Source organism: Scardinius erythrophthalmus (genome assembly GCF_964197995.2).
Source record: "Scardinius erythrophthalmus genome assembly, chromosome: 9".
Classification (NCBI taxonomy): domain Eukaryota; kingdom Metazoa; phylum Chordata; class Actinopteri; order Cypriniformes; family Leuciscidae; genus Scardinius; species Scardinius erythrophthalmus.
In genome coordinates this window covers 23,625,843-23,653,186 of record NC_138229.1, presented here as the reverse complement: position 1 = coordinate 23,653,186, position 27,344 = coordinate 23,625,843, and the positions used below count along the sequence as shown (strand labels likewise).

Sequence of the window (27,344 nt, the reverse complement as noted above, 5' to 3'; positions counted from 1 at the left end):
CATAACATTTGTCTTAAATTTTCATAAAACAGTGACACGGGTGAATTTAGATTTATGAAAACTTCCCTCTTTTTTGCATGATTGAACAGGTGCACACTTTTTTTTATACAGCTGTTATAAAATCAATATCACACTCAGCATTATAGCAGTAGACAGTATGGTATTAAGACATGGATTTTATTGATTTCTTTTTTCAGACAGATGTCATGCTCATAAATGTCCTTACAGAGTGAATAAAGAGCCAACTACACTGCTCTACACAACCCTACGGCAACAACTTTGACAGATTCAATCCGCTCACACTATCAGCAGCAACTTCCTGTTCTTACATACAACCTTCCTCTTGCATGGGACTATTCTGCAATTCTTCTCAACCACTGTGAATTGGCTAGATGGTGTGAATACAACAATTTCATCACAGATCAACATCATAAATCCGTCAGTTGTCTGGTCACACACAGTGACTTCCCTTCTATAACGTATGTGTTCTCAGGTAGCCATACAATGAAAGCTTTGCATTGTGATGCCACAATAACAGAAGGCACAACTAGTGTACAAAAAGTGAAAGATGACAAAGCAAACAAGAGGAAACGGAGGCTTGAGAAATGTGAACGTGAAAGATGACATACTCTGTGCACTGTTAGTGCAAAACTCATTAACATCAGTCCCTCCCCATAGTTAATATCAGCGGCCCCTTTAATTATCCAAGAAGCTAAAGTCAAGCCTAGTACCAACAATTCAGTCACAGTAATTCCTCATGTCCATTTTTGTTTGAATTAATAGAAGTATTGGCACCAGAAAGAAACTCACACTAACATTAAATATATTATAAATACCTAATATATCCTAAATTAATCTCTATACAATCAGTGGTGTTAATCAGTGCATTTATGTAAACAATTCAAAATATAAAACAAAAAACAAATACATTAAATATTAAAGATACTATGTTTCCAGAGTTTTGTAAACAACTCACATTTTCTTGAACGTACTGTTGCAATAACCAGAATGTCGTGAGTGGACTACAGGCGGGTTCATTCTCTCTCAGTGCGGTTTTAAAAAGGTCTTCACGATTTAGGATTCTCTGAGATGAAAGTGTTCACCAGCAACATTAAGAATTTGAATCTACACATTCATTCGACATGTGCGGGAGACTCCAAGAGCTTTACTACACAGATATATGAGGGATACGACAATCATTTGTCTGTTTCATCACTTTATGATGTGGTGAACCACACACTTCCTTGTCAGAACCCATAACAAAGTGCATGTATTTGAAATGAAAATCTGTGTTGTTCTCACCCCAACCGAACGAATGACAATTATATCATTCTTTTTAGGTCTAGTTGGCTGCAAAGTAATAATAATTAAAACATTATTAAAAAAAAGATAAAAAAATCAAGGGGTTTAACAGGAATAATTGTATTCTTTCAGAAAAGATCCTCTTAATGAGTGAGTAAAACGGTATAAGGCAACAGCAAAATGCCCAAATTATAAATAATAGTTTACTACCAGTGTATGGCTACAGGTGAGACCGACAAAATAAGAGTGAAGCCCTTGTCATATTAAAAAAAGAGAAAAAAAAACATTTGTACAGGTGAACATAAACCACGTCTAAATGATGGATGTTCACAATAATATAAATACTATATACAATACAGTACCGCCTGGCGGATCTAAAGTGTATACATGAAGCTAGCAGAAAAATCCATTGGTTCTTTGCAACAGTGCCACAGCACTTTAAAGGTTAGCCAGGTTAGTACGCACACCTCTCATGGAGGCTGGTACTGGATTAGCATGTAGGATGTATACACAGACCCACACTAAGACTTTGAACAGGACCTCTCTCTTTTGTCTTTTTTTTTCATTAAGTTCTTCGTTTCATTATCATTGACGTGAATGGACCAAAGGACATGACAGATTCTAAAAGTTGTCTTACATGCATGCTATGGACAAAAGACAGTTACTCTGCCATCCGTCTTGAATCTTAAACTCATTTTTTTTTTGTGAAGGCATCATTTAGTGCTTTTTGTAATGTACAAAAATACAAAACATAACAACCGATAATCCACTCTGAATGTTTTTGTCCAAAGATGGTACACATGCCACTTCCTGTCCTATATGAATCTGTTAGCTAGTCACTTTGAATTACCTATGATATTATTTTGGCAATTGAACAGACAGTGCAGATTTTTTTTTTTTTTGTTCTTGCAACTGAGGAGTATAATTTTAGACCCATTCAGATAGATGTAAAAAGCCTATATCCGATCATAAAGTTCAACAGGACGTGGACCCATAGGAAGCAACAGAACAAGCGTGTGGTGTTAATGAAGGTCCGAACCACTTTCTACTAACAGGAGCACCCGCTTTCAGTGGCCGGAGGATCCGGCTGTTTGTCCAGCTTAATGTCGATCACTGGGTGGGGGGATGTGTGTCAAGGAAAACAAGGAAATGGTGTAAAGTAGCTTTCCTCTACACACTGTAAAAAAATGATTAGAGTACGTTTTGCAAGAAAATACTATTTCATTCTTTCTACTTCAAGATTTCACATTTAATACAAAGTGTTATTTGCAATTTCTTTGTAATCGGTGAAGTGAAAATTGTTTCAAAGCAAATCCTACACCAAATTTATTTCAGTATGAACTATTATTGTTATCTCTTATTAAATGTGTCTTATTAAATCTATCTTTACTTCGATAAATTATTGTATTTGGGGTGAAAATGCAGTCAAAAAGAAAACAATGTATAGTGAATATTGATTTTATCATGACAAGTTGGTGTTATTGGAAAAAGAGCCAGGCAGTTGGTAGAGACGGGTTGAAAAACAAGGCTTGATGATGTCAGCTATATATATAAAGTTGGAGCGAGCTATTTCATTTTAGATTTTAGATTACATAGACAAATATTTTTTCTTTAAAATATATGTGTGCCTCTACAGTAAATCATCCACTAAAAGATGAGGAAATTTCATGTTGACTGACTAGAATTGAGTTGAGTGAATTGTGTAATTTTAGTTTCACTAGCGGAAATGTGAATGGAAAAATAATGATTGTTTTCAGTTTTCTCTCCATCTTCCATTTGTCAAACCAACAGACAGTCCCACCCCAAACTCACAGTATTGGTTGGGACACTGTTGCAGTGTTTGGATGGACAGGATGCTTAAACAAACATTTTGATTGCACCACAAAGCCAAGGGTTTATACTTTCCAGGGAAATCAACCTAAAAATGGCATATTCATTTGGTTTACTCGTTTTGTCTCTGGGACACATCCTCGAAAACAACACATATCACCTTTAAATGTCACGCATTAAAGGATACTTCCTTCTTTGTTATTATCATCCAAGCTCTCCATTCCGGGCAAAGCAGCAGCCACTCGCCGAAACAACTGTTAAACCAAACAGAGAGAGAATGAAATCAGACAAAGATTTTTTTCCAGAGCCGATTGGTATAGCTAAAGCCCTTTTGGGCAACAACTCAGTGGCTAAATCAAATCTTTTTAGAGCTTTCCATGTGTCATGTTACAGGGCATGAGCTTAATTAAATTACTCTATTGGATCAAGTCCATTTGCCTTAGTAGTGCTCTGAGACTTACCTGTTTAACATTGCTGCCAGTCTTTGCACTAGTCTCGATAAACATCACATTCAGCTCTTTGGCCCGCTGCTCTCCCTCCTCTATAGTGATTTGCCTATTAGAGCAAATGCCATCATAATGCATTACAATTAAAGTAAATTAAACTGATAATTTTGTGTAAATGAATTGAATACATTTAAAAAAAAAAAATTTAAATTGGATACGGTAGTGACACTTCATAATGCATTACAATTAAAGTAAATTAAACTGATAATTTTGTGTAAATGAATTGAATACATTTAAAAAAAAAAAATTTAAATTGGATACGGTAGTGACACTTCCAAATGAAGAATTCTAGCACATTTTTTTTTTATATTAAATGTTAATATTACAGCTGGGTTAAAAATATTGATTTCACGATTTTAATTGAATCTCATTTTGAAAAACTTAAATTCCAAGAATCGATCTTTCAGTCTATGCTGTTTTTAACTGATGGATGAACAAAGCTTTGCAGTATGCCTCCCATCCAATAAATCATAATAAGATTTGAGCCTTGTTACTTCTGATATGAAGTCTTAGTTTTGAAATTCTGTCAATTACGAAATTCAAACAATAAATACAGTTCTGACGCTTTTTAATGTGGCGTGACAGATCGCTGTAGCGTCTCAGTTCAAGTGAAGCAGCAGCACGAAGTGCACGTTAATTTATTTCCTATTGTAATGTAACCTCTTTTTTCATTTGTTACAGCACAAAATGAACATGAAAGAACATCAGAATGTATGTAGAAAAATACAGTACAACTTATCGAAATCCATATCGTGACGTAATCTATTAATCAGCGTTTCAACTGTGGAAAGATGTCAATAAAACGGCTTGTAAACAATATGTCACGTAATCTTTCATTTACCTCAGAAAAGCCATTCAAAACTCGTTAGTCGGCTCTAGAGAGTTAAAATTTCCTTATGTGTAATTTAAATTTAAGTAGCCTACAAATGAGTTCATTTTAATTATAAAATTTAAATTAAATATTATAATATTATAATTAACCCTGTATAGTTTACAGCATTAATTGAGATACATTTTTTCCCTTGAGGAAATTTGACCTGTACTGTATCTGATAGGCCTGAATTATTTGATATCGAATCGAACTGAATCGAATCGTAAGCTTGTGAATTGAATTTGAATTTAATTGAATCGAATCGTGAAAATTTGTCAATGCCCATCCCTAGTTAATATCATCAATGACTCCACCTCTTTTCCTCTAGGTCTGTTTTGTTGCCGACCAGCATGATAATGACATCACTTCCCCTCTCTGTTCTGACATCATCAATCCATTTGGAGGTTAGCTGGAATGAATTGACATCTGGAGCAAGAGAAGAAAAAATCTCAGTCTAATTGGAGTTTCAAGTTGATTTGTTAAATGCCTTTTGCAACATAGCGACATAAAAGCAGTTGCTTTTACATATATCATTTAATTGCTCAAAGTGTGTATGAGTGTGTGTGTGTGTGTGTGTGTGGCTCACTTGTGATATCATACACCACCACAGCCACTGTGGAGTCTCTAATGTAGCTCGGGATAAGACTCCTAAACCGCTCCTGCCCTGCAGTGTCCCATAGCTGTAACCTCACCTGCAAAAAAATATATGAGACATATTTGTGGAAATAATTATACATTTTGATAACTGCACTAATGTATATATATATATATATATATATATATATATAGTTTCAAAGCTTCTTACCGTTCGGTCCTCCAGATACATGGTTTTTGATAAAAAGTCAATTCCAATAGTTGCCTGTAATGACAATAAGATTCAAAATAAGATACAAAATAACATAGACATCTGAAAAACTCTTTGTAAACTTCTACATTAATGGATGCACACACACACAAAAAGAGTTTACCTGATAAGTGTTGTCAAAACTGTCATACATGAACCTTGTTATCAGCGATGTTTTCCCAACTGTAACACAAACCAACAAAACAGGATAATGTTCAGATTTTGATGAATCACACACACACAGTGGAGTAATTAATGGCTTGTTTGTCCTGACATAACCCTATTCACTGTTTTCACTAATTGAATTACACTGCCATATGCTGAAACAAAGCACTGTCTTAACCTCCGTCCTTCAAATGACAGTGCATTTCTTAAGGATTACACAGAGATCAGTCATTTGGACATCACTGTTATTTAGAGTTACAACAACGACATGAAAAATAGCTTGGAAAAATGCGGCAGAGCATGGAGCCACTGTGACAGCAAAATTCCTGAGTACATATTTCATACACTACAGGACTGCTTTTTTCAGGCCAGTCTGGTCAGGCCTGTTAGTCAGGCTGAGCTGAGATACTAAAATCATCAAACAGCACAATGCCAATAGTTATCCTGGAGCTCACAGAACAAGGGGGAATAATAGTCCTATTCTTCTGTGGCTTTAGAATGAGGGTTGTTCTGCTTATATCTTGAAACAAGATCCATCAAATCTGACCAACAGTTGTATTCAGGACCATGGACAGCAGAAGACAAGTGGTCTTCTGACGTTAAAGGGACAGTTCGCCCAAATCCTGTCATCATTTTCTCACTCTCATGTTGCTCCAAACCTGTATGACTATTCACTATTCACTTTCATTATATGGGAAAAAGATAAGTGGTGACTGAGAGTGTCATTCTTCCTAACATCTCCTTTTGTGTTCCACAGAAAAAAAAGAAAGGTCTAACAACATAAAGGTGAGTAAATGATGAGAGCTTTTTCACTAAGTTGGCATAACATCCTGGGGGAAAAAACATTCTAGCAGGTGTGGTAATATCTGTCATCATATCCAGGCTGCAATGTATTGATTCTCATAGATAAGTATACAGACAGCTTAAATTAAGATTAAAACCAAAATATCACTTATCGCAATCCTAATGCTCTTTCATACATAGGGCCCTCTGTCTGACTGGCTGTCCATTTTCTCCACACGAACAGTGAATGATGAAGACATAACCAGGAGCTGGGTAATGTATGGCAAGTAAATGCATACTCATGACAAAAAATATATATATCTCAAGAACACACGAACTTTACGGTGACGCCATGTTATTATTTGCAATGTTTGGATGTACAGTCATCAATTGACAGACATGATCTCAAATGCCCGTCTGATTACGTCTTCACAAACACCGACAGTGACACTGAGAAGACCATCATCCAGTCAAAAGAATAAACCACGATATCTATTCCTATTATATAAGCTGATCGTATAACTGCTCATAAAATGATGCATGAGGTTTTTATCTTTGCTCTGCTGAAGAATCCCATAGACACTGACTGCCAACCTGGGTGTGTCTCCTGAAAAACACACGGGAAATGCAAAGCTTCTGCGCCTTTCTGTTTCATGACATTTTCAATCAGTGGATGTTTACAGGGACATCTATACAAATAAGGCGATTTACATTTCTTTCGAATGAAATATTTCATATCATTGTTTTGAGCGATTTAGACTGCGCTAGAATATTAGCGATCAATAATTTAATCAGACCTTCTGCCTCCAATGGAACATGCAGGTGACAATCATTAACAGTTGTTCAAATAACGATTATATTACGTTATATTCACAGGTGCACGTTTAGTAGTGTAATGACGCTGCATAGCTATACATTTTCATGACTAATCAAAAATTAAACATATGCAACCGACTTGTTTGACAGGGAATCGATATATTTCATCGTTTGAAATAACACCACAAACAAGCAGATACACAAAAGAATCAACAACACACTAATGTACTTCATGCATGTGTTGAAAGGTTAATGGGTTCGTGTCTAAACCCAGTCGTGGCAAACCCAAAGACTCACCGCTTTGCTCCCCAAGAAAAACAAGTTTGAATTTCCGTAAAGGGTTCCCAAAGTCACTTCCCATGGACATGATTGCTTTAATGGCACGGTTGTTATGGATTAATATGTACAGGTGATACCAGTCTTGCGAGAATGCAGATGGATAATCTTCGGTCGCGAATCGATGGATATTGCAGTACTGCTCCGCGATGTCAATTCTCCAGCCCTGTGCGCATGCGCAGTGGTGGCGATACGCCCGTCTGATATCACTGTGTGTTTACGGAAACGTCCCCGTAAGCTCTCTTCGCACACCAAACCGCAGGCCGTATGCATCCGTTCAGCAATGTTTGCATCCGCATCTCTAAGCGCAACGCATAATTGTATACTTGTTATGCCATTTTTGTGTGTCTTTTGCAGACACTCGACGAAGACTGCGTTAATAAGCTGTCGCTATGTGTACAAGTGAATAATTAAGAATGGAAAGTGTCAAACAAACTGTTGTAAGATTTGTCTGTGTCAGACTATGTGCACATTACACTGTAAAAGTTGTTGTTACTTTATGTGACATCAATAGGAGATATAGAAAATAAGAAACATTATACCTGGTAATTTTTACAGTAGGCTAGCTAATAAAGAAATATATTACAAACAATTAAATAAAGAGAATATGACTGTTGAATAAGATGGTAGAGCAAAAACAGGAAAATTAAGGGAGAGAGGGACATAGGCTAATTCAAACCAGGATTCCCAAAATGAGTATCATGTGCAGGTTTGCCATATGTCCATAACCTACATGATTTAATACATATTGTTTTGACGTCAAAGACAAAACTGCAAGCAGTAAATTATATCACCAAACATGCCTTTTTTGACCTATTGTATTCATAAATCTTTCTCTTCCAGTACATTGTAGTCTGAAGAGATGAAAAATTAGGGAGCAAAGTTTTAAAGTAGAGACATATTTGATGATTTTTTTCTTCTTCTTCTTCAGCAGATAAATAACAAAATGGAAACCCTTTCAGAAATCTCATGCAACAGTGGAGGATAATTTTAAAATGTATCCAAATTAAATTAAAGGCTGTGCCTAATATTAGTGGTGAGATCATTACTGTGTCCTGAAAACGTCAATGCATGTTATGTATACCCTGACAAGTCTGTTTGTCTGCAGTTTTCTTCATAATCTACAGCCCTGGGGCTAAAAAAAAAATAGATTAGAAAACTAGGTTATATGTTTACTGGAGATGACGTTGACAAACATCATTCAGAATGTATAATGACTCTTAGTAGTTTTATGTTATACTGAACGATGCACTCTTGGATATGAGACAACATAAGGTGGGCGTGGAAGTCTGTATATTGTCAGATAGGATGCAAACCAGGTACTGTTTACAATTAGCCTACTGTTCTATTAAATATATAGAAATAGCATGTATATGTAACTCATATGAAATAGAATTTAATGATCAAATCATTAATATTTCGATATGAATGAGGAAATGAGTGCTTGAAACATAATGTTGACATATGGCCAATTACAGCATATTGTGAGAAGACAGTATATGTTCAAATTTGTGACTTTCTATATCGGTTTTGTACTGATATCAAGGTAAGACAGCTTGAATTGCCATGAAGTAAATGGTTTCTTCAGTTGTTACTCTGATGTCAAGCAGGAGAATGGTGTTTACAAGCTAGGAGCATTAAGTCATTTCCTTAACCTGAGTTAAGGTTTCCTTTTAAGTGATGTTATAAAACACAACATGTCTTGCTTGATAAAATGTGTTTAGTGATTTGTTGCTTCTATGTACAGTAGATGTGTTATCTTAGGTGTATGCTCAGTGTTATTCGTGTTAGACTATACTGTGTAGCACTGCTGTTATATGAGTGTTGCACTCCATCATCATGTATATTAATGTACTGAAGGTCAAATTGTTTCTTGTGGAAGAAAGTGTAACAGCAAGTTATAAGGGACTCAGAAGTGATTAATCACATGAAATAGCACTTTTCAAACAAAATAAAAGTTTATTTATAAAAGAGATAGGTCAAACATCAAAATTTGTAAAATGTACATGGCTGTAAGACTCTTTTGGCCAGATTCTTATTATTATGTAATGGTACATAATATTTAACTGATACTGCATTACAAAGTACTAAATAACACACAGAAGTCTTTCTTGACATTAGTTTATCTGTATTCGAAATGCCTCAAAATAAGTCCAAACAATTATTCAAAACGATTTTTTATTCAAAATAATGTTCAATTATATTGTGTTCATATACAGTATAAACCATCACAGCATTGAAAAATATCAAAAATCAAACAACTCTGCTTCTTTCTCCTTCCAGAAGGTGAAACTACGATCAATATATTTACAAATTTCATCATTACTAAAAATTGAGAAATCATTGCTTCCATCTCTGCTGAGATGTCCTCCATCAATTGGCATGGTATTCTCGATGATAACTTGTGGCACAACTTTAACCTCGGCACAAGAATCCTTTACAGATACCTTGAAAATCTCATTTTCTCTTTTCCCAAAGTATTGCATTTTGATGTCCTCGAAACCATCTTTCCACTCGCGTCTCCCAGCTTCAATGTCCCCGAGGACGGCCCGGTGGAAGTCTCGGACTCTCTCCCAGGGAAAGTTCCCTATGTGGTCGAACACCTCGAAGCATAACAGGTGCCTCATCTTGCGCTCCTCAGCTGGGAGGTCCTGCTCGAGAATGTGAAAATAGCCGAGCATGAACAGGTCAAGGGTCAGGCTGTCGTAAGCAACAGGAGCGCCGTCCACGCGAGGAAGGAACTGCTCGGGCGAGTAGGTCACACGCTTCCTCTGAAGGCTCCGGATCTGTCGTGATGGGACCCCTGAGGCGACGCGTTTCCAGTTGCCAATCATCTTGTCTATTGCGGTTCTTTGCCTGTAGAGATGATACAGTGATCTGGTTCCTGGCTTGGATACTGGAGTTGTTATTCCTTCTCCTGTAAGAGTGCCAAGCTCTTGTTTTATCTTGGCTCGCATTGATATTGCATACGCAGACCTTTTCCAGTGGCTCAAAAAGAGGACGACGATACGCTCCTTCCGCAAGCAAGTGGTCTCCATCACTTTAGTTGCATCTTTGCCCGGTGCCTGTTGGCATTTTATGGCACTGTCATTAACGTGATTTATGTCAGTGCTTTGGATTGTCCCCACGGATTGTCCCCCATTTCGATTTGTTGATGTAGACAGTTTTTGCTGCGTTGTGTCAGATGTGTTGTTTAAAAGGCCAGCAAATGGGTAGATGTTTCCTATCTGACCTTCAAAGTTGGACCTCAAATTTCTCACAGATACTCCTGACTGCTGGATCTCCAGTTCCACCTTCTGCCTACGTCCTCTGACTGAACTTTGCCTCTCTGGCTGGTATGTGAAGACCGATGCCAGATCCGTGTTACAGATCCCATCCTCGCCGTTTGTTTCTGAGAGGTTTGTCAGGAGCAGTGACATGCTCTTTACTATATTTGAGATCCGATTGTACCACACAGGAAGAGGTAGAGATTCCTCCATGTTTTGGAGCTGCTGGCACTGGGTGTTGACGGTGATATTAACGATAGGAGCAGGAAGGATGGCCCTAAGTTCCTCCGCCAGCCGGGCAAGCTCTAGTTCATAGGCCTGGCATCGTTTTTTAAGGGAGATTGTTTCGATCTGTCCCTCCAAGTAGACCAGGTCATCTTCAGTAAGCAGTTCTCCAAAGGGGCCCAAAATGACATTGTGTACTTGGGAATACCTCCAACCGTCCACCTCAATATTTTTATCACCGTTGTCCTGTATAAGACGAAACAATTGTTATTGTCATATGAAATGGTGTGTTATGGACGGACATTTTAGCAATACAGTTTTATGTTGGAGGGGTTTAAGCAGTTTACTTTTCTGAAGGGGTTGTCTTCTTTTTGCAGTCGAGCCTGAAGCTTGCGCACCATAACCTGCCTCTTCCATTCAGCAATGGGCCTCCCGTTCTCATCATGGGTCGGGATCAGAGAATCAATGTCAGCAAGATTTGCTTTCAACTCTGCAAGCGGAACAATTCCATTCTCTCCTTTCTGGAAACAGATTCATTCACATATTATGATATCACTATACTGCCTCAGTTGCAAATAAATACATTCACTTCAAGTCAAAATAAAATGGCATTTGCAAACTATTTTACATTTGTACATTCTGACCTGAATGTAAATTTACCACTCCACTCATATTGACTTTTTCAATGTTAAGGCTAGTACGTACATTTATTGTTTGTCCAGTGAAGACCGCTGTGATTCCTGCTTGTTTCAGTGACCTCATGGACTTATGAGATAAAACCGCTTCCTCTTCCTCAAGGTGTTTCTTCATGTTAAATGAAGTTACAACTATACACCAAAGACAGAAAATGAATTAACTTTAGAAATATATTTTCTTATTATGGATGTTGACCTTTTTGTCAATTAGAGGCCTGTAAAGGTCTGTAAAAACAAATGCAGGGTCATGCACTCTCACCTGTAGAGGCCACTTGCACATGTTGAATGGTTCCAGCTCCAGCTCCAGCTTTCTTAGTCTGTGAGGAGGCCGGTATTGCGGTTGAGGAATCCAGGCATGCTGGAGAGGGCCGGGGCTGGGGAGGCACTTCATTCACCGGCTGCTAGGAACAGCAAAACAGCTGAAGCAATTAAGAACAAGTGTGTCTTGTCATATTTGTTAATAATTAAAAATCATCACCTTGGTATTTTCCATCCGGCCACTATGATCACAGGACTGATTCTTATTGTCCTGGTAGGGGTTGGATGTGTTAAACAAGGTCCTTTCCTCCTCTATGAGAACAAAGTCTGCAGACTGCTGGAGCAAAGCAATGCAGGAACAGTGTTTTTCTGAATTAGAACTCGATTTCTTCACAGCATTCTGGTGCAAAATACCGGTCTAGAAGCACAATGTACATCTTGATCTGCCCCCCAGCGAGCGAAACAGGAGCTCAAACTGTTTAGCATAGCAGACCTCCCACTTAGTTAACAAAGGAAAACTGCCTATAGAGTTCAGTCATCTGATCGGATGGTTCAAATGACCCATACCTGCAATTGCAGTGATTGACTTCTTTTATGGCCATTAGCGAACTCTCTTCTTGCTTTTAAAGCTTGCTAAATTATTTTTTAACATTCATAATGTGCCATACAGTTACATTACAGCAGCAGAAAATGAAGACATAACCTTTTCAATGCACTGTATACATGTATTCATACACTACCGTAAAACATTTTAGCATCAGTACGTTTTTTTTAAAGAAATAAATACTTAATTTTTCAGCAAAGATGCACTAAATGAATCAAAATTGACAGTAAAGTCATTTCTAAGGTTACAAAAGATTTTTATTCCAAATAAATCTGTTCTTTTGAACATTCTGTTCATCAAAAAAATCCTGAAAACCATGACCATGGTTTCCACGAAAATATTAAGCAGCACAACTGTTTTCAACAATGATAATAATAATAAGAAATCTTTCCTAAGCATAAATGGTTTCATCTATTACCTAATTATTTGTGCACACCATAATGACAGGATATTATTAGTCATGCTTTAATATAGTCTTTCTTGATAACATTCATGATATGCACAATATTTTCCCAAAGGCAGTTGTTTTGTAATCTGATATTGATTTTACAGTTTTTGAGAAGCATTACTGAGAACACCCAAGAAAAACTCTTACATGATTGCTCAAACCAAGAAGCAATATATGTTATAGTTATTTTGAAGATATTTCAAAGATTATTTTCTTAGCAGTATTATTTTCTATGAATGTGTAAAATCCTACACATTTAATTAATAGGCTTCACATAATAAAATATATAAAAGAGTAAAAGAATGTTTATGAAATCTGAAATAACTTACAGTCACCGGTCAAGTCGTCACAAAGTATAACAGTGGAGTGTAATGAGAGCATCAGTGCTCCAGCCATCCAGTGGCCAAATGCTTAAGGATCAGCACACTATAAACAGTGAGCTCAGACAGGAGGTCTTCATAGTAAAGTATAAATAATTAAAGGGTGGGATTAGGTGAACCGTTGTTCTTTACAAGTTTAAAAGTCTAAAGGCTGCCACACGTTCCTCAGCACACGTTCCATGCCATGCTTCACCAAAGCACAAGTGTGTGTTTCTCACTATTCCTTTTTAGTATTACTTCAGTTCCACAAAAGGGCAAAGACCAAAGAACAGGTCTTGATGGTGAATCGATACACAAACATGAACAGACAGTTCTAATCTCTATTGTGGTGTCACATTAGAATCTATCCGTAACTAATTTGCTGTTACGCAAATTTAAACGAGCTTCACTTAATACCTCTCTGTCACAGGCACCTCAACCGACCGCGAGCAAAGAGGTCAACACACATCAGTTACATAGACGATTACATATGCAGGAGGAACAGATCAGGCAATTCTATCTAAGCATCAAATCACACCGACTCTATTCATTTGCAGGCAATTCATGCAGGCTCTATTGTAATATTATATTACATTGCTATACTTATAGATTTTTTTTATTAAATATGGAAACATTTATGTAAACATATGTACATTTTACTTTCAAATTTGTACAGTTTTAAATTGAATTCCCTCAATTGTCAGACAACTTATTCCATACTGTATATATGATTAATAAATAATAATAAATTATTCAACCCCCATTGCAAATCAGGTTTATTGGCAAAATGTAAAGACTTTCAAATGTTTGCATAGAACAAATCAAACAAAAGTTATTGAAATAGCTCAACACAACAAATGTTTCAAGTGGTTTCCCCAAATTCAACTGAAAATGCAACTTTTAATGACTTCTGCAGTCTCAAAATGATTCAACCCCTTCATGGCAAGCATCTTTAGTACTTAGTAGAACACCCTTTTGCTGTTATGACCTGCTGCAAACGAGATGATAACCACTAACCAGACACCACCTTCTGGCAGCGTTTTTGAGGTATCTTAGCCCATTCTTCATGAGCAATGGCCTCCAGTTCAGTAATATTCTTGGTTTGCATGCCGCAACCGCCGCCTTCAAATCACACCATAGATTTTCTATGGGGTTCAAGTCAGGTGACTGTGATGCCACTGCAGAATCTTTCAGGACTTCTTCTGCAACCAAGCCTTGGTGGAATTTGAGGTATGCTTGGGATAGTTGTCCTGTTGGAAGTTCCAATGACGCCCAAGCTTCAGCTTCCTCACTGACGGCATGACGTTTTCTCCTAGGATTTCCTGACACTACAATGAATCCATCTAGCTTTCCACATGCTGCAGTTTTCCAGTGCTAGAGAATGCAAAACATCCCCAGAGCATCACCGAGCCTCCTCCATGCTAGACTGTAGACAGAGTGATCTTATCAGCATATGCTTCCTTCTCCTTCCTCCAGACATACCGCTGATCCATAGGGCTGAAAAATTACAGTTTTGTTTCATCGCTCCACAGAACAGAATCGCAAAACCTCTGTGGCTTATTTATGTGATTTTGAGCAAACTAGAGGCTACTTTTCTTGTGCTTTTGGGTCAGTAGTAGTGTTGTACGTCTTGGAGTTCTGGCATGTGTTTAGTACACACCTTACTGTGCAGCAGAAACCTTAGTGCCTGTTGCCACCAAATCTTGCTGCAGGTCTTTTGCAGTCACTCGAGGAGGGTTTTTCTGAACCGGCCTTCTCAGAAATCTAGTTGAGGCCGCTGATAGCTTCCTTTTTATGCCCCGGCCAGGTGGTGTAACCACTGTTCCTTTAACTTTGAACTTGCGAACTATGCTTCCAATGATGTCTCTATAGTAACATTTAGTGCCTTCGCTATCTTTTTTTTGTATCCTGTTCCTTGTTTGTGTAGGGTGATGATATCTTCTCTTAACTTTTTGGATTATTCTTTTGAGCCATATTTCTAACATGCAGTCAAACGTGACACTCAACAAACCTAGCCAGTTCAGATATTTCATGTGTTCTAGCTCAAGCACACCTTGTGCAACTAATGAAACTCTTGATTAGTTGCATCAGGTGTGCTTGATACAACAGCTGTTTTGAAGATTTGTGCTGTTGTGAGGGATTCTTTTCAGAGGGTTGAATAATTTTGAGACATTAAAATTTTGAGTCATTAAAAGTTGCATTTTTAGTTGAATTTGCAGAAACCACTTGAAACATTTGTTGTGTTGAGCCATTTCAATTACTTTTGTTTGATTTGTTCATTGCAAACAGCTGAAAGTCTGTACATTTTGCCAATAAACCTGATTTGCAATGGGGGTTGAATAATTTTGATTACAACAGTATATATATATATATATATAGAGAGAGAGAGAGAGAGAGAGAGAGAGAGAGAGAGAGAGAGAGACAGAGAGAGAGAGAGAGAGAGAGAGAGAGAGAGAGATGAATGGATTAAACCATTCTTAAGCATCATATATTTTTAATTTCATGCCAAATTAAACAAGGTTTTATTGGAGATTATATGCTGTAGAGAAAAGTATCATTTATCAATTATTTTACAAAGTGCTTTTTATAAAGAAAAGATTTTTAGTGCCATGTGCCAATATTGTGAGTGAATGTTTTGAATTATATTAGAATTAACCCATCTATTTTGCATTATGTCTGCCCTTTTCTCCATTAGCTTTCTGTTGTAATAATTAATCTGATCTTATGATTATTCCTCCTGTAAACAATAATAATTGTCAAGAACCCCACTGTGCTTCTCACACTTTCCTTTGGGGACACCCGTACACACTGAAGCCATGCCAGCATAAACAAACAAAACATCGGCACACAAACTGGTGAGAACGGCACATCTCTCTCTCGTCGGCTTTGTGATGGATTGACTGAGCATGAGTGACTCCAATCACACAGGAGTAAAATGCCCTCTGACAAAACCACTGACTGCGTTTATGAGCCTCTGCCTGACACCTGAGACTGAGGATCTTATATCGTCCTCACCCCTGGGGCTCTGGAGCTCATGCTGAGAGGGGCGTGAGTGATAGCTGATAGGTCCTTCATGCGCCAACCAGACAGTACTGAGTGTCTCGCTAATCAGCTTGTGTCAGGCCATAATGTTTTAATATGCCATCGTAGTTATGCTATCAAAAGAAAGGGTGACGCTTGCATAGTTTCCACTTCATTTATGAACAAATTACGTATCTGATGCCCTTTTGCAAAGGAGTGACAAAGGAGACGGAGCTGAAATATAAGTATTAAGTGAGTTGTACGTAGAGAGCATTGGTGTTTATGATACTATCAGAAGTCTTGTTCATCGTTGAGTTCTCTCGACTGGATTCTGACCTTTTGTCTATCACTCAAGTTATGGATGACATAAAATGTTCAGCTACACTCTAAATAATCAGTCTACAAATGCACAAAAAGGGACTAGGCAATTCAATCACTACATTAGATGACACAAGAAACATTTTTACAATGACGACATTCTCCAAGAGAATAAATACACACTTGTCAACACTTTTACTCTTAGCAGACGTGGATCAAATTATAATCAAATTATTGATGCCTCTGTTATTAAAGGATTAAAGGTATCTGTTTAGCCTTCTGAATGTTCCTGTGAAGAATATCTTGGCCCATATCTGATAACTAATGGAGAACTTCTTCAGCAGGAATGAATCAGTTGTGGGTGTGGGGTTTAATAAATGCACTTTAATGTGTTCCTTGTCCTCTATTTTGTAGCATGACTCAGCCAATATGAGCTACTATTTCATTAGCTCAAATATATTCATGCATGAGAAGTGGAGTGTTTGCCTGTAGGTGGCAGTAACAGTTTGCTATTACAAGGTGGAGCATTACCAAAACCCAGACCATCAGCTGTCGATGTTTGCAATATTAATGGGTGTAAAGCACTTAAGTAAATGTAATTAATTGGTATACTTAAGTATTATACTGTAATTAAATGAGGAAAACTTTTTTATCCAAGTGTGGAATATGACACAGTATCCATAATTTACCTTAACTACAGGGTTTTATTCTGCATTGATTTGATCAACAGTCATATTGTGAAATAGTATTACAATGTGAAAGAACTCTTGTCTATTTTAATATATTTTTTAAAAAATTAAATGTATTCCTGTGATGGCAAAGCTGAATTTTCAGCATCATTATTCCAGTCTTCAGTGTCACATGATCCTTCAGAAATCATGATGATTTGATGCTCAAGAAACATTTCTTATTATTATCAGTGTTGAAAACACTAATAATTTTGTTCTGAACAGCATTTATTTTAAATAGAAATCTACTGGAACATTATAAAGGTCTTTACTGTCACTTTTGATCAATTTAATATGTCCTTGCTGAATAAAAGTAAAATCTTAATGACCCCCAAATATTTGAACATTAGTGTATACGGAAGAAGCTGTATGAAAATGGACAGCATTAACTATGTAAAACTGTTGTTGCAGTTAAAGAAGTTGTGCTGAGGAAAGTACTAATTATCTTACATGAGCATCTGCATCACGGAGGAAGTTGGCACAATCGTGATAGCCATTATATTCTGCCAGGTCCACTGCAGTAAACCCATCCGAATCTCTCTCCAGTGGACTGATGTGATTGTTCAGCAGCACTCGGCAGCACTGAGGGAACGAGAGATTACAGCTGTCATTCAAAACCTTCAAACACTACTTAAACTGTGTAATCCTCAGAGATGTCATGATAAGGATCTGTGATTGGAACTGAAGGAACGTTGACAGACACCTCCAGTTCTCCATTCTCCGCTGCATCATGCAGGGGGGTCCCACCCCAGAGGTCTTTCAGGACTTTTGCTCCCATGAGTAAGAGACGCTCCACGATGCGATGGTGACCCTCGCTAGCGGCGAAGTGCAGTGCTGTGGCTCCATCCTTGTCCTGACAGGACAGATTCAGATCCGTGAAGGAGGCCTAAAGACCCATATCGGAGACGGAGTCAGTGATAACTCTTACACAACTCTCAAATATAATCAATAAAACTTGAGGGAAATCATGCAAAAGTGACTGAAGCAGCTGTAACTCACCAGCCAGACCACCAAGGCATAGTGTCCCATGTGGGCAGCTGCATGCAACACACTCATGCCATCTTTGGCCTGCACATGGACATTTGCACCACAGTCCTTCACCAGGTATTCAACCACATGCAGATGCCCCTCCTGACAGGCTAGATACAATGGAGTGGCCCCAGTACCTGTCTGGCAGTCCACACACCTGTACAAATACAGTACATTTTAGACTTTGCACCTAGACTACATCATAATATAAATCTTTGCTTAAAGGGTAACTAAACCCCTGGTCAGAGCTTGACTCCACCCACTGGCAATATTTGAAAAATGCTGGAAAAGTAGGCAGAGCCCAGTGGAGAGGGGGCGTGCATCTGAGACGTATCTCTCTGTAGGCAAGGGCGTGGTTAACTGGTACCCTCTGACGTCAGAGTGTACCACAACTTCCAATAGGAAAATTCAACTGCAGTAGCCACTGTTCAACCTGAAGAGGGCAGCACTCAGACGTTTTTACACCATATTTTGTAAAATTAAAACACTTTAAACACAAATGTCAAAAAAATTATTTTCCCCCATTCTTACAGAGCATTAACTAAAAAAAGTAGGTTTAGGCTTTAGTTACCCTTTAACTCTTTCCCTGCCAGCATTTAAAAAAAAAAAAAAGTTGCCAGCCACCACCAGCATTTTTGATAATTTTCACAAAAATTGAATGGGCCCCAGAATATTTTGTTGTATGAATATTTGAACATGCAATAAATCAGAAGAAAAAACAGCCGAGCTGCTTTTAAACAAAACCGTTTTATTCTAGCTTCATGCATCACATTCCTTTTTTTATCAACACTTGTGGGTAAGTTTAATAGAAAAGCAACATTTTGAGCAAAAAGCTGGAAAAAAAATCACGTTTTTGTCCCCGACTACGGGACATTCTAAAACGCTTAACGTGAAAAACGCTTAACGTGGCTTACTGTACTAAGACAGTGATATTAAATTACCAAACTCTGCACACATCATATTAATAAACCATACTATGTATAAAAAATAAGATAAGCCCAGAAATTGAACGCAACGCGTTTAATTACACGTTAAGCGTTTTCCTCCCATAGAAAACCATTATAAGAAAACGCTTAACGTGGCTTACTGTACTAAGACAGTGATATTACATGACCAAACTCTGCACACATCATATTTATAAACCATACTATGTATAAAAAATAAGATAAGCCCAGAAATGGAACGCAACGCGTTTAATTACACGTTAAGCATTTTTCTCCCATAGAAAACCGTTATAAGAAAACGCTTAACGTGGCTTACTGTACTAAGACAGTGATATTAAATTACCAAACTCAGCACACATCATATTAATAAACCATACTATGTATAAAAAATAAGATAAGCCCAGAAATTGAACGCAACGCGTTTAATTACACGTTAAGCGTTTTCCTCCCATAGAAAACCATTATAAGAAAACGCTTAACGTGGCTTACTGTACTAAGACAGTGATATTACATGACCAAACTCTGCACACATCATATTTATAAACCATACTATGTATAAAAAATAAGATAAGCCCAGAAATTGAACGCAACAAGTTTAATTACACATTAAGCATTTTTCTCCCATAGAAAACCGTTATAAGAAAACGCTTAACGTGGCTTACTGTACTAAGACAGTGATATTAAATTACCAAACTCAGCACACATCATATTAATAAACCATACTATGTATAAAAAATAAGATGAGCCCAGAAATTGAACGCAACGCGTTTAATTACACGTTAAGCATTTTTCTCCCATAGAAAACCATTATAAGAAAACGCTTAACGTGGCTTACTGTACTAAGACAGTGATATTAAATAACCAAACTCAGTACACATCATATTTATAAACCATACTATGTATAAAAAATCAGATGAGCCCAGAAATTGAACGCAACAAGTTTAATTACACATTAAGCATTTTTCTCCCATATAATAATGGTGTGTTGTCAATGATAGCACAACCATTCACTACAGCAAAGACACCGCAGTCATACCCATTTCCTTGTTGTGGAGTATTCACCACATCTGAAGTTTTGCTTAACGTGTAATTAAACGCGTTGCGTTCAATTTCTGGGCTTATCTTATTTTTTATACATAGTATGGTTTATAAATATGATGTGTGCAGAGTTTGGTCATGTAATATCACTGTCTTAGTACAGTAAGCCACGTTAAGCGTTTTCTTATAATGGTTTTCTATGGGAGGAAAACGCTTAACGTGTAATTAAACGCGTTGCGTTCAATTTCTGGGCTTATCTTATTTTTTATACATAGTATGGTTTATTAATATGATGTGTGCTGAGTTTGGTAATTTAATATCACTGTCTTAGTACAGTAAGCCACGTTAAGCGTTTTCTTATAACGGTTTTCTATGGGAGAAAAATGCTTAACGTGTAATTAAACGCGTTGCGTTCAATTTCTGGGCTTATCTTATTTTTTATACATAGTATGGTTTATAAATATGATGTGTGCAGAGTTTGGTCATGTAATATCACTGTCTTAGTACAGTAAGCCACGTTAAGCGTTTTCTTATAATGGTTTTCTATGGGAGAAAAATGCTTAACGTGTAATTAAACGCGTTGCGTTCAATTTCTGGGCTCATCTGATTTTTTATACATAGTATGGTTTATTAATATGATGTGTACTGAGTTTGGTCTTTTAATATCACTGTCTTAGTACAGTAAGCCACGTTAAGCGTTTTCTTATAACGGTTTTCTATGGGAGAAAAATGCTTAACGTGTAATTAAACGCGTTGCGTTCAATTTCTGGGCTCATCTGATTTTTTATACATAGTATGGTTTATAAATATGATGTGTGCAGAGTTTGGTCATGTAATATCACTGTCTTAGTACAGTAAGCCACGTTAAGCGTTTTCTTATAATGGTTTTCTATGGGAGGAAAACGCTTAACGTGTAATTAAACGCGTTGCGTTCAATTTCTGGGCTTATCTTATTTTTTATACATAGTATGGTTTATAAATATGATGTGTGCAGAGTTTGGTCTTTTAATATCACTGTCTTAGTACAGTAAGCCACGTTAAGCGTTTTCTTATAACGGTTTTCTATGGGAGAAAAATGCTTAACGTGTAATTAAACGCGTTGCGTTCAATTTCTGGGCTTATCTTATTTTTTATACATAGTATGGTTTATAAATATGATGTGTGCAGAGTTTGGTCATGTAATATCACTGTCTTAGTACAGTAAGCCACGTTAAGCGTTTTCTTATAATGGTTTTCTATGGGAGGAAAACGCTTAACGTGTAATTAAACGCGTTGCGTTCAATTTCTGGGCTTATCTTATTTTTTACACATAGTATGGTTTATTAATATGATGTGTGCTGAGTTTGGTAATTTAATATTAATGTCTTAGTACAGTAAGCCACGTTAAGCGTTTTTCACGTTAAGCGTTTTAGAATGTCCCAAGACGACGACTGGATCGAATTCAGAATGATAATCAAAACATAGATGGAGGAGATCGAGTCCATCATTAACACCCCCTCTTTCAGTCCTGTAGCTCATGTTTCGACATTTCATTCAGTAGCCTAACATTAGGCAGTTTTGATTTATATGATGTTTAATGTTAATGTTATTTATTTATTATTAATGTTTAATGTCACGTTATTTTACATATGCATATGATTAGCCTACATATGATGTCGCTTGTTTCTGCATCTTCCTCGGACGTGTTTGGATTCGGAGAATCCGGAGATTCAGTACTTTAACAGAATCAGATGATGCGTAATACGCTGATTTCACGCAGCCGTTATTTTGAAATCGAAAGCGAGGCTCCGGTGGGAAGAAAACCGGAAGTGTCGCCTTTAATCATAGGAGACTCGTGAATGCGATGGCGTATTGTTGTGTTTAATGATGTTGTGTCAATTCTAAAACTGTACATACATTTCTTTCATACTTTAGACTATGTACAGTGAAATTTATTAATAAATAAAATATTTTTTTTATATATAATTCAGAGAGTAAAAAATGAAGCAGGAATGAACTATATACATATCCTATATTAGATATTATCTTCCAATAGTGTAAATCGCGGCAGCAGCTTCAGGTTGGTAGTCCAAGGCATTGTTGTTTATCTGTACTTCCGGGGTTCTTCCCACCGGAGCCTCACTTTCAAGTTCAAAATGGCGGCTGCGTGAAATCAGCGTATAGCACCCCCTACCGTATAACAGTGAAAACACGGAAAATCCCGTCAATGGCTGGGAGAGTTCAAGTCAACCTACAGCTCGTACCAGTGAAAGTCCCCCTATGGTGGAAATCCAGCTTTTATTGTTGTTTATATTTCTATGTGGTGTGCTTTAAGATAAACTATGTGCGAAATTAATAAGTCAACACCATTGCTGAATATTTTCTGTAAAACTGTAGTGAACAAAGAGAGTCTCAAAAACGCGGTTTTAAATCGCTGGTATTTCTGACGTCACAAACTACCTTGTATCCAATCAGGTCAAGGTGTGATCGTCAACGAGTGGATCTCTGAGCTGGAGTGAGTGAGAGGAGGCGGGGCTAATTTGCATATTTATAGAACCACGTAGGCCTATACTAAATGAGGCATTGGTGTAGAGTTACATTGTTTTCAAGGGAAAAAAACTTTGGTGATCAAAGATGAGTTTTAAGGGATAAAATTGACTACAAGGTGTCAGGTATGCTTTTCATCCTTAGAATTTTCTGAATTGGACTGGATTCATTTCAGTTTATTTAAACCTTAACTTTTTAATCCAATTCACATATTCGCTTACATGTGTATTGCATGTATGCCCAGTCGCTGTGTTCAGAAAGAGTATAATTATTTTTCAAATTTTAGCAAATAAATAGACGTTCGTAAGACGTAAAACGTATGTAAATATACGCATCACAGCACAGCACATATAGTATGTGAAAGATATTTTTGAACCTGAGAAAATAGTCAGATTAGAGCGTTTACATGATTAATTGATCTGATTATTTCAGGTCTACACCGCCCCTTGCAATCCGATCAAAATTTCATTCAGAGCTCACATACAGATTATTTGGTTGCATGCATGTAAACTAGCTGTTAAGAGGTAGGCTATACGCTCTATTGCATCATTAAGTAGAAGTTGGTGCTTGTGCAGATGTACAGTAAACACACAGGCGTCATGTGGCAGGTAAGAGGCTCCTCATGTATTATAGACAGAGCCCAGATGGTGGGTTTGACATGTGTCAGATGACCTTTTCCCAGCCTCCCTGATGAGTAACAGCTCCCTAGAAAGGGCAACTTGACTCTAAACTGCTGCCTTCATGTGTATTTGTTTAAGCATGATGACTCATAGTTTTGTCCATACACAAACATACACAAGTTATCTGAAGCATATAAAAGTAGTGATGAACTAAAATATATTTAAATAGTGACCGAGTGACTACATAAGAAAAACAATCATGCTTTGGTCAATCATAATTATGACAGCTATATATGACATAAAAGGTAGAAATTACGAGAAACTAAGTAATAAATACGAAATAAAAAGTCTAAATGATGAGATACTAAGTCAATTATGAGATAAAAAGTCAACATATTGAAATACTAAGTCAATTATGAGATTAACATTTATTTTTATGACTGTTTATATCATTATGTCATTGTTTTTATGTCATAATTTTGACTCATAATTGACTTAGGCCTGGTTTCACAGACAGGGTTTATATTAAGCCAGGATTAGGCCTTAGTTCAATTAAGACATTTAAGTAGCTTTTATAACAGCATAACACAGTAGCATGTATTTTAAAACATTCCTGGTGTGAATCTTGAGACAAAACAATATTTTAAGATATGTTAAAACATCTCAAACATGCATTTTAGTCTTAAGCCTTGTCTGTGAAACCGTGACATTTTGTCATAATTATGATTTACCAAAGAATGCCATTTTTTCTTGTAGGCTTTTATATCTTTCTCATATGTGTGGCATTCAAATTTCTGATTCATTCAAATAAATTGATTCATCCTAAACAGTTCTCTCTCATAAATGTGAATCAGTTTTAGTTCGTATAAAGAAACCAATGAAATAAAAATTCACCGTTTGTTCTTTTTTATTTATATGCTGCTGTTCTTTATCGTTTTCGACTCATTTATATACATTATTTAAATGATATTCTTTTAATTTGTATTTATGTTTATTTATGTTCAATTTTGATGATAAACGATGACAGTAAACGATGACAGAATTGCTTCAATGAAGTTGAAACACCTTTTTTTGGCAGTTTGTACCCAACTACATTTTCAAAAGAGCAGTCTGCCAGTAGTTTAACGATTTTAAATTACGAGAAGCTTCTGACAAGATGGAGGTTCAAAGTATACTGAAAGGTGAATTAAAGCGGAAGCTTTTTATCCAGTCAGGCATGGCGTAACAGACAGTGAGCCTCACCATGGGGAGCTGGACATGAGCAGTTTGAGGGAGGTGAGATCTCCGCTGGCTGCTGCGTAATGGACAGGTCGAGCTCCACAATGCGTCTGTGCCTCTGTACTGCCTCCCTCAAACAACAGCCACTGTACTGCCTCCGCATGGCCAAACCTGGCAGCCAGGTGCAGGCCCGTCGCTCCCTCGCCATCACGGTCCTGTAGGCCAAAACAAAGACAGGCGTCAGCATCCAATACCCAGTTTGAAGAGTTCTGAATTATGGGCATAGTAAGTACATCACAATGACCTTTCAATACACTCATACGCCATTATACCATCGGTGATATTAATAAAAGAGGTGCTTCTTTGCTTCCATTGTACATCCATCATCAATGACCTGCGTAATTGACAGTAAAGGAAACTGACACAGCAGCCCATCCTCAAGAACGCCATTAATCCCGCTGTCAAATGTAATTTTTCTCTCAATAGATCATGGCACTCACCTCAATCCCACACTTCTCCCATCTCAGCAGCCACTGCAGCTCCCGCACATGCCCGGTGGCAGCAGCATCATGGGCGGCCGTAGCTCCATTTCTCGTGCAGGTGTGGCAGGGGAAACAAGCTTCGTTTACCAGAAACTCCAGGCAGCCCAGTTGCCCGCAGCGGGCGGCGTGGTGGACAGGTGAAGCTCCCTGGGTGTCTGTGATGGCTGGACTGAGGCATCCGGACACATGCAGGGCCCTCAGAGCCTCCACATCCCCCTCACGAGCTGCCTGAATGGCCCTGTGGAGCACCATGCTAGACCTCGGCAAGTCGAAACTAAAGTGGCAGGGGTCCTTAGGCTGTACCCAACTATCTCTCTCGCTCCCTCTCTAAAATGATACCTGAGCTTGCTGACAGATGTCCATGGGAGAGATGAAGGGGGGGGATAGCGCTGAGCCAGAAATGTAACGAGAGCCCTCATTTGAACATTTATATCTGCTTATATTCTCAGATACAGTAACAAAGTAGGATGATGGGAGAAGATGCTCCGCTTAAGAACAAAGTGCAACAATAAGTTTAGCATGTCCTGGGTGATGATGTATCATCCAGTGTGTTATTAAGAGAAATAAATTTACACATTTACTAATTTAGTTGTCATTGCACAACATGTAAAATTATTCAAAGTGGAGTACTTACCCACTGGGGCTAGATAATCTAGATGACAAGCAAAAGCAAAGCAGAGTCCCAGTATAAGAGACTCATCTGAAAAATTGTTATTCAGGACTTAATTAGTTAAAAATTAGGGTTACACTTTATTTTAAGGTGTCATTGTTACAGTGTAATTATAAATGTAAGTACTGAGTAGTATTAAGTAACTACATGTACTTACTACTTACTATAAGGTTAGGGTAGGATTAGGATTTGGTTAAGGGTTAGTTGCATGTAATTATGCATAATTTACTGTTTTTACTATGGTAACATATGTAACAGGGACACTGTAAAATAAAGTGTTATCAAAATTAGTTATAGAAAGTTATTCTACGAATTTTATACATATTTAATCACCCATATTTTAACTGGACATAGGTCATAATAGCAACACTTTGAATTCAAAGTGAATGAAAAGCCACAATGCCTGAAATGTACGTCAACTCATAGAATTTTTGAAAAATAACCCCATTAATTACAATAAGTATTAGATTAAAAAAATAGGGTAGTTATTTATTTTACAGTCCCGTTTCCCATGTGCTTATTATAGTAATTACAATAACTAGGTACTAATAACCCTGAACCTACCCCTTAACCTAACCTTTACCCATGTAGTTACCTTATATTACCAGTATCTTCTTAGGTAAGTACACTGTAAGTGCACGTACTGTAAAATAAAGAAGCCTAACCAAAAATGGTAACACTTGTAACAACATGCCACCCTGGGCCTTCTGTGCCAGTTCTGGGGTGAGGGGTGCATCTGGCCCGTAAGAGCCAAATTTGAGCTTTTCTTAAAAAATAATAATACAAAAGATTTTACTCTGCAAATCTAGAAATATTGTGTCCACAAATCCCTCAGTAATAAATACACAAAAAATTTTGATATTCAAAAACTGATATTTGATTTTCAAAAACTGCATTTGAAGGATCAAGGCACGTCTGAATCTAATATACAGTACACTGTAAAAAGTGATCAGTTGACTTAACTTAAAAAAAGTGAGGAAACCCATAGCCCTAAAATTAAGTAAATAAACTTCAAGTATTTGAAATAATTAAGTTATGTGAACTTGACAATTCCAGATAACTTATATTTTTAAGTTTATTTACTTAATAATTGTAAGGCAACGGGTTTCCTCACTTTTTTAAGTCAACTGATTACTTTTTGCAGTGTAGTTTCACTTCCTTTTTCCTGATTCCTTCATCGGATCGATTTTTGAAGTCAGCATAGATGTATCATTCACTGCCTATGATATCCCACAATCCTGTGAGTTCTGATCTGTTACAGTTGAGCTAAGATGCCGTCTGAAAGTTGCTGTTGGTGGTCAATTTGGGTGTAAATGTGTTTTTAACACTTTTGATGTCTTTTTTAGCGAGAAATAACCATTGAAGTAATTAAATATTCAGTT

General features: G+C 37.2%; 2 protein-coding genes across 2 annotated transcripts; both read right to left on the bottom strand.

Annotated features, from left to right (window-relative positions):
• Positions 1–159: 159 nt before the first annotated feature.
• rab6bb (RAB6B, member RAS oncogene family b) lies at positions 160–7,756 on the bottom strand. The gene is made up of 8 exons (XM_081374462.1): positions 7,415–7,756; positions 5,478–5,536; positions 5,315–5,368; positions 5,096–5,201; positions 4,824–4,935; positions 3,594–3,687; positions 3,320–3,386; positions 160–2,415 (listed from the first exon to the last, which is right to left on the bottom strand). The coding sequence occupies exons 1-8, from the start codon at positions 7,482–7,484 to the stop codon at positions 2,351–2,353; spliced, it is 627 nt and encodes a 208-aa protein (XP_081230588.1). The 5' UTR covers positions 7,485–7,756; the 3' UTR covers positions 160–2,350.
• Positions 7,757–9,699: 1,943 nt separating this feature from the next.
• espnlb (espin like b) lies at positions 9,700–25,544 on the bottom strand (the record flags this gene model as incomplete). Its single annotated transcript, XM_081374133.1, has 10 exons — positions 9,700–11,190; positions 11,292–11,465; positions 11,650–11,771; positions 11,899–12,037; positions 12,118–12,234; positions 17,826–17,957; positions 18,079–18,261; positions 18,375–18,561; positions 24,775–24,965; positions 25,251–25,544. 10 exons carry the CDS (start codon positions 25,542–25,544, stop codon positions 9,700–9,702), a joined length of 3,030 nt encoding a protein of 1,009 aa, XP_081230259.1.
• Positions 25,545–27,344: the final 1,800 nt, after the last annotated feature.

Excerpts from the sequence above, each read along its gene's own strand:
- rab6bb (XM_081374462.1), bottom strand. The coding sequence starts at position 7,484 with ATGTCCATGGGAAGTGACTTTGGGAACCCTTTACGGAAATTCAAACTT. Across the intron at positions 5,537-7,414 it reads TTTTCTTGGGGAGCAAAGCG|TTGGGAAAACATCGCTGATA; the intron begins GTGAGTCTTTGG and ends TTTGTGTTACAG. Across the intron at positions 5,369-5,477 it reads GTTTTGACAACACTTATCAG|GCAACTATTGGAATTGACTT; the intron begins GTAAACTCTTTT and ends TTGTCATTACAG.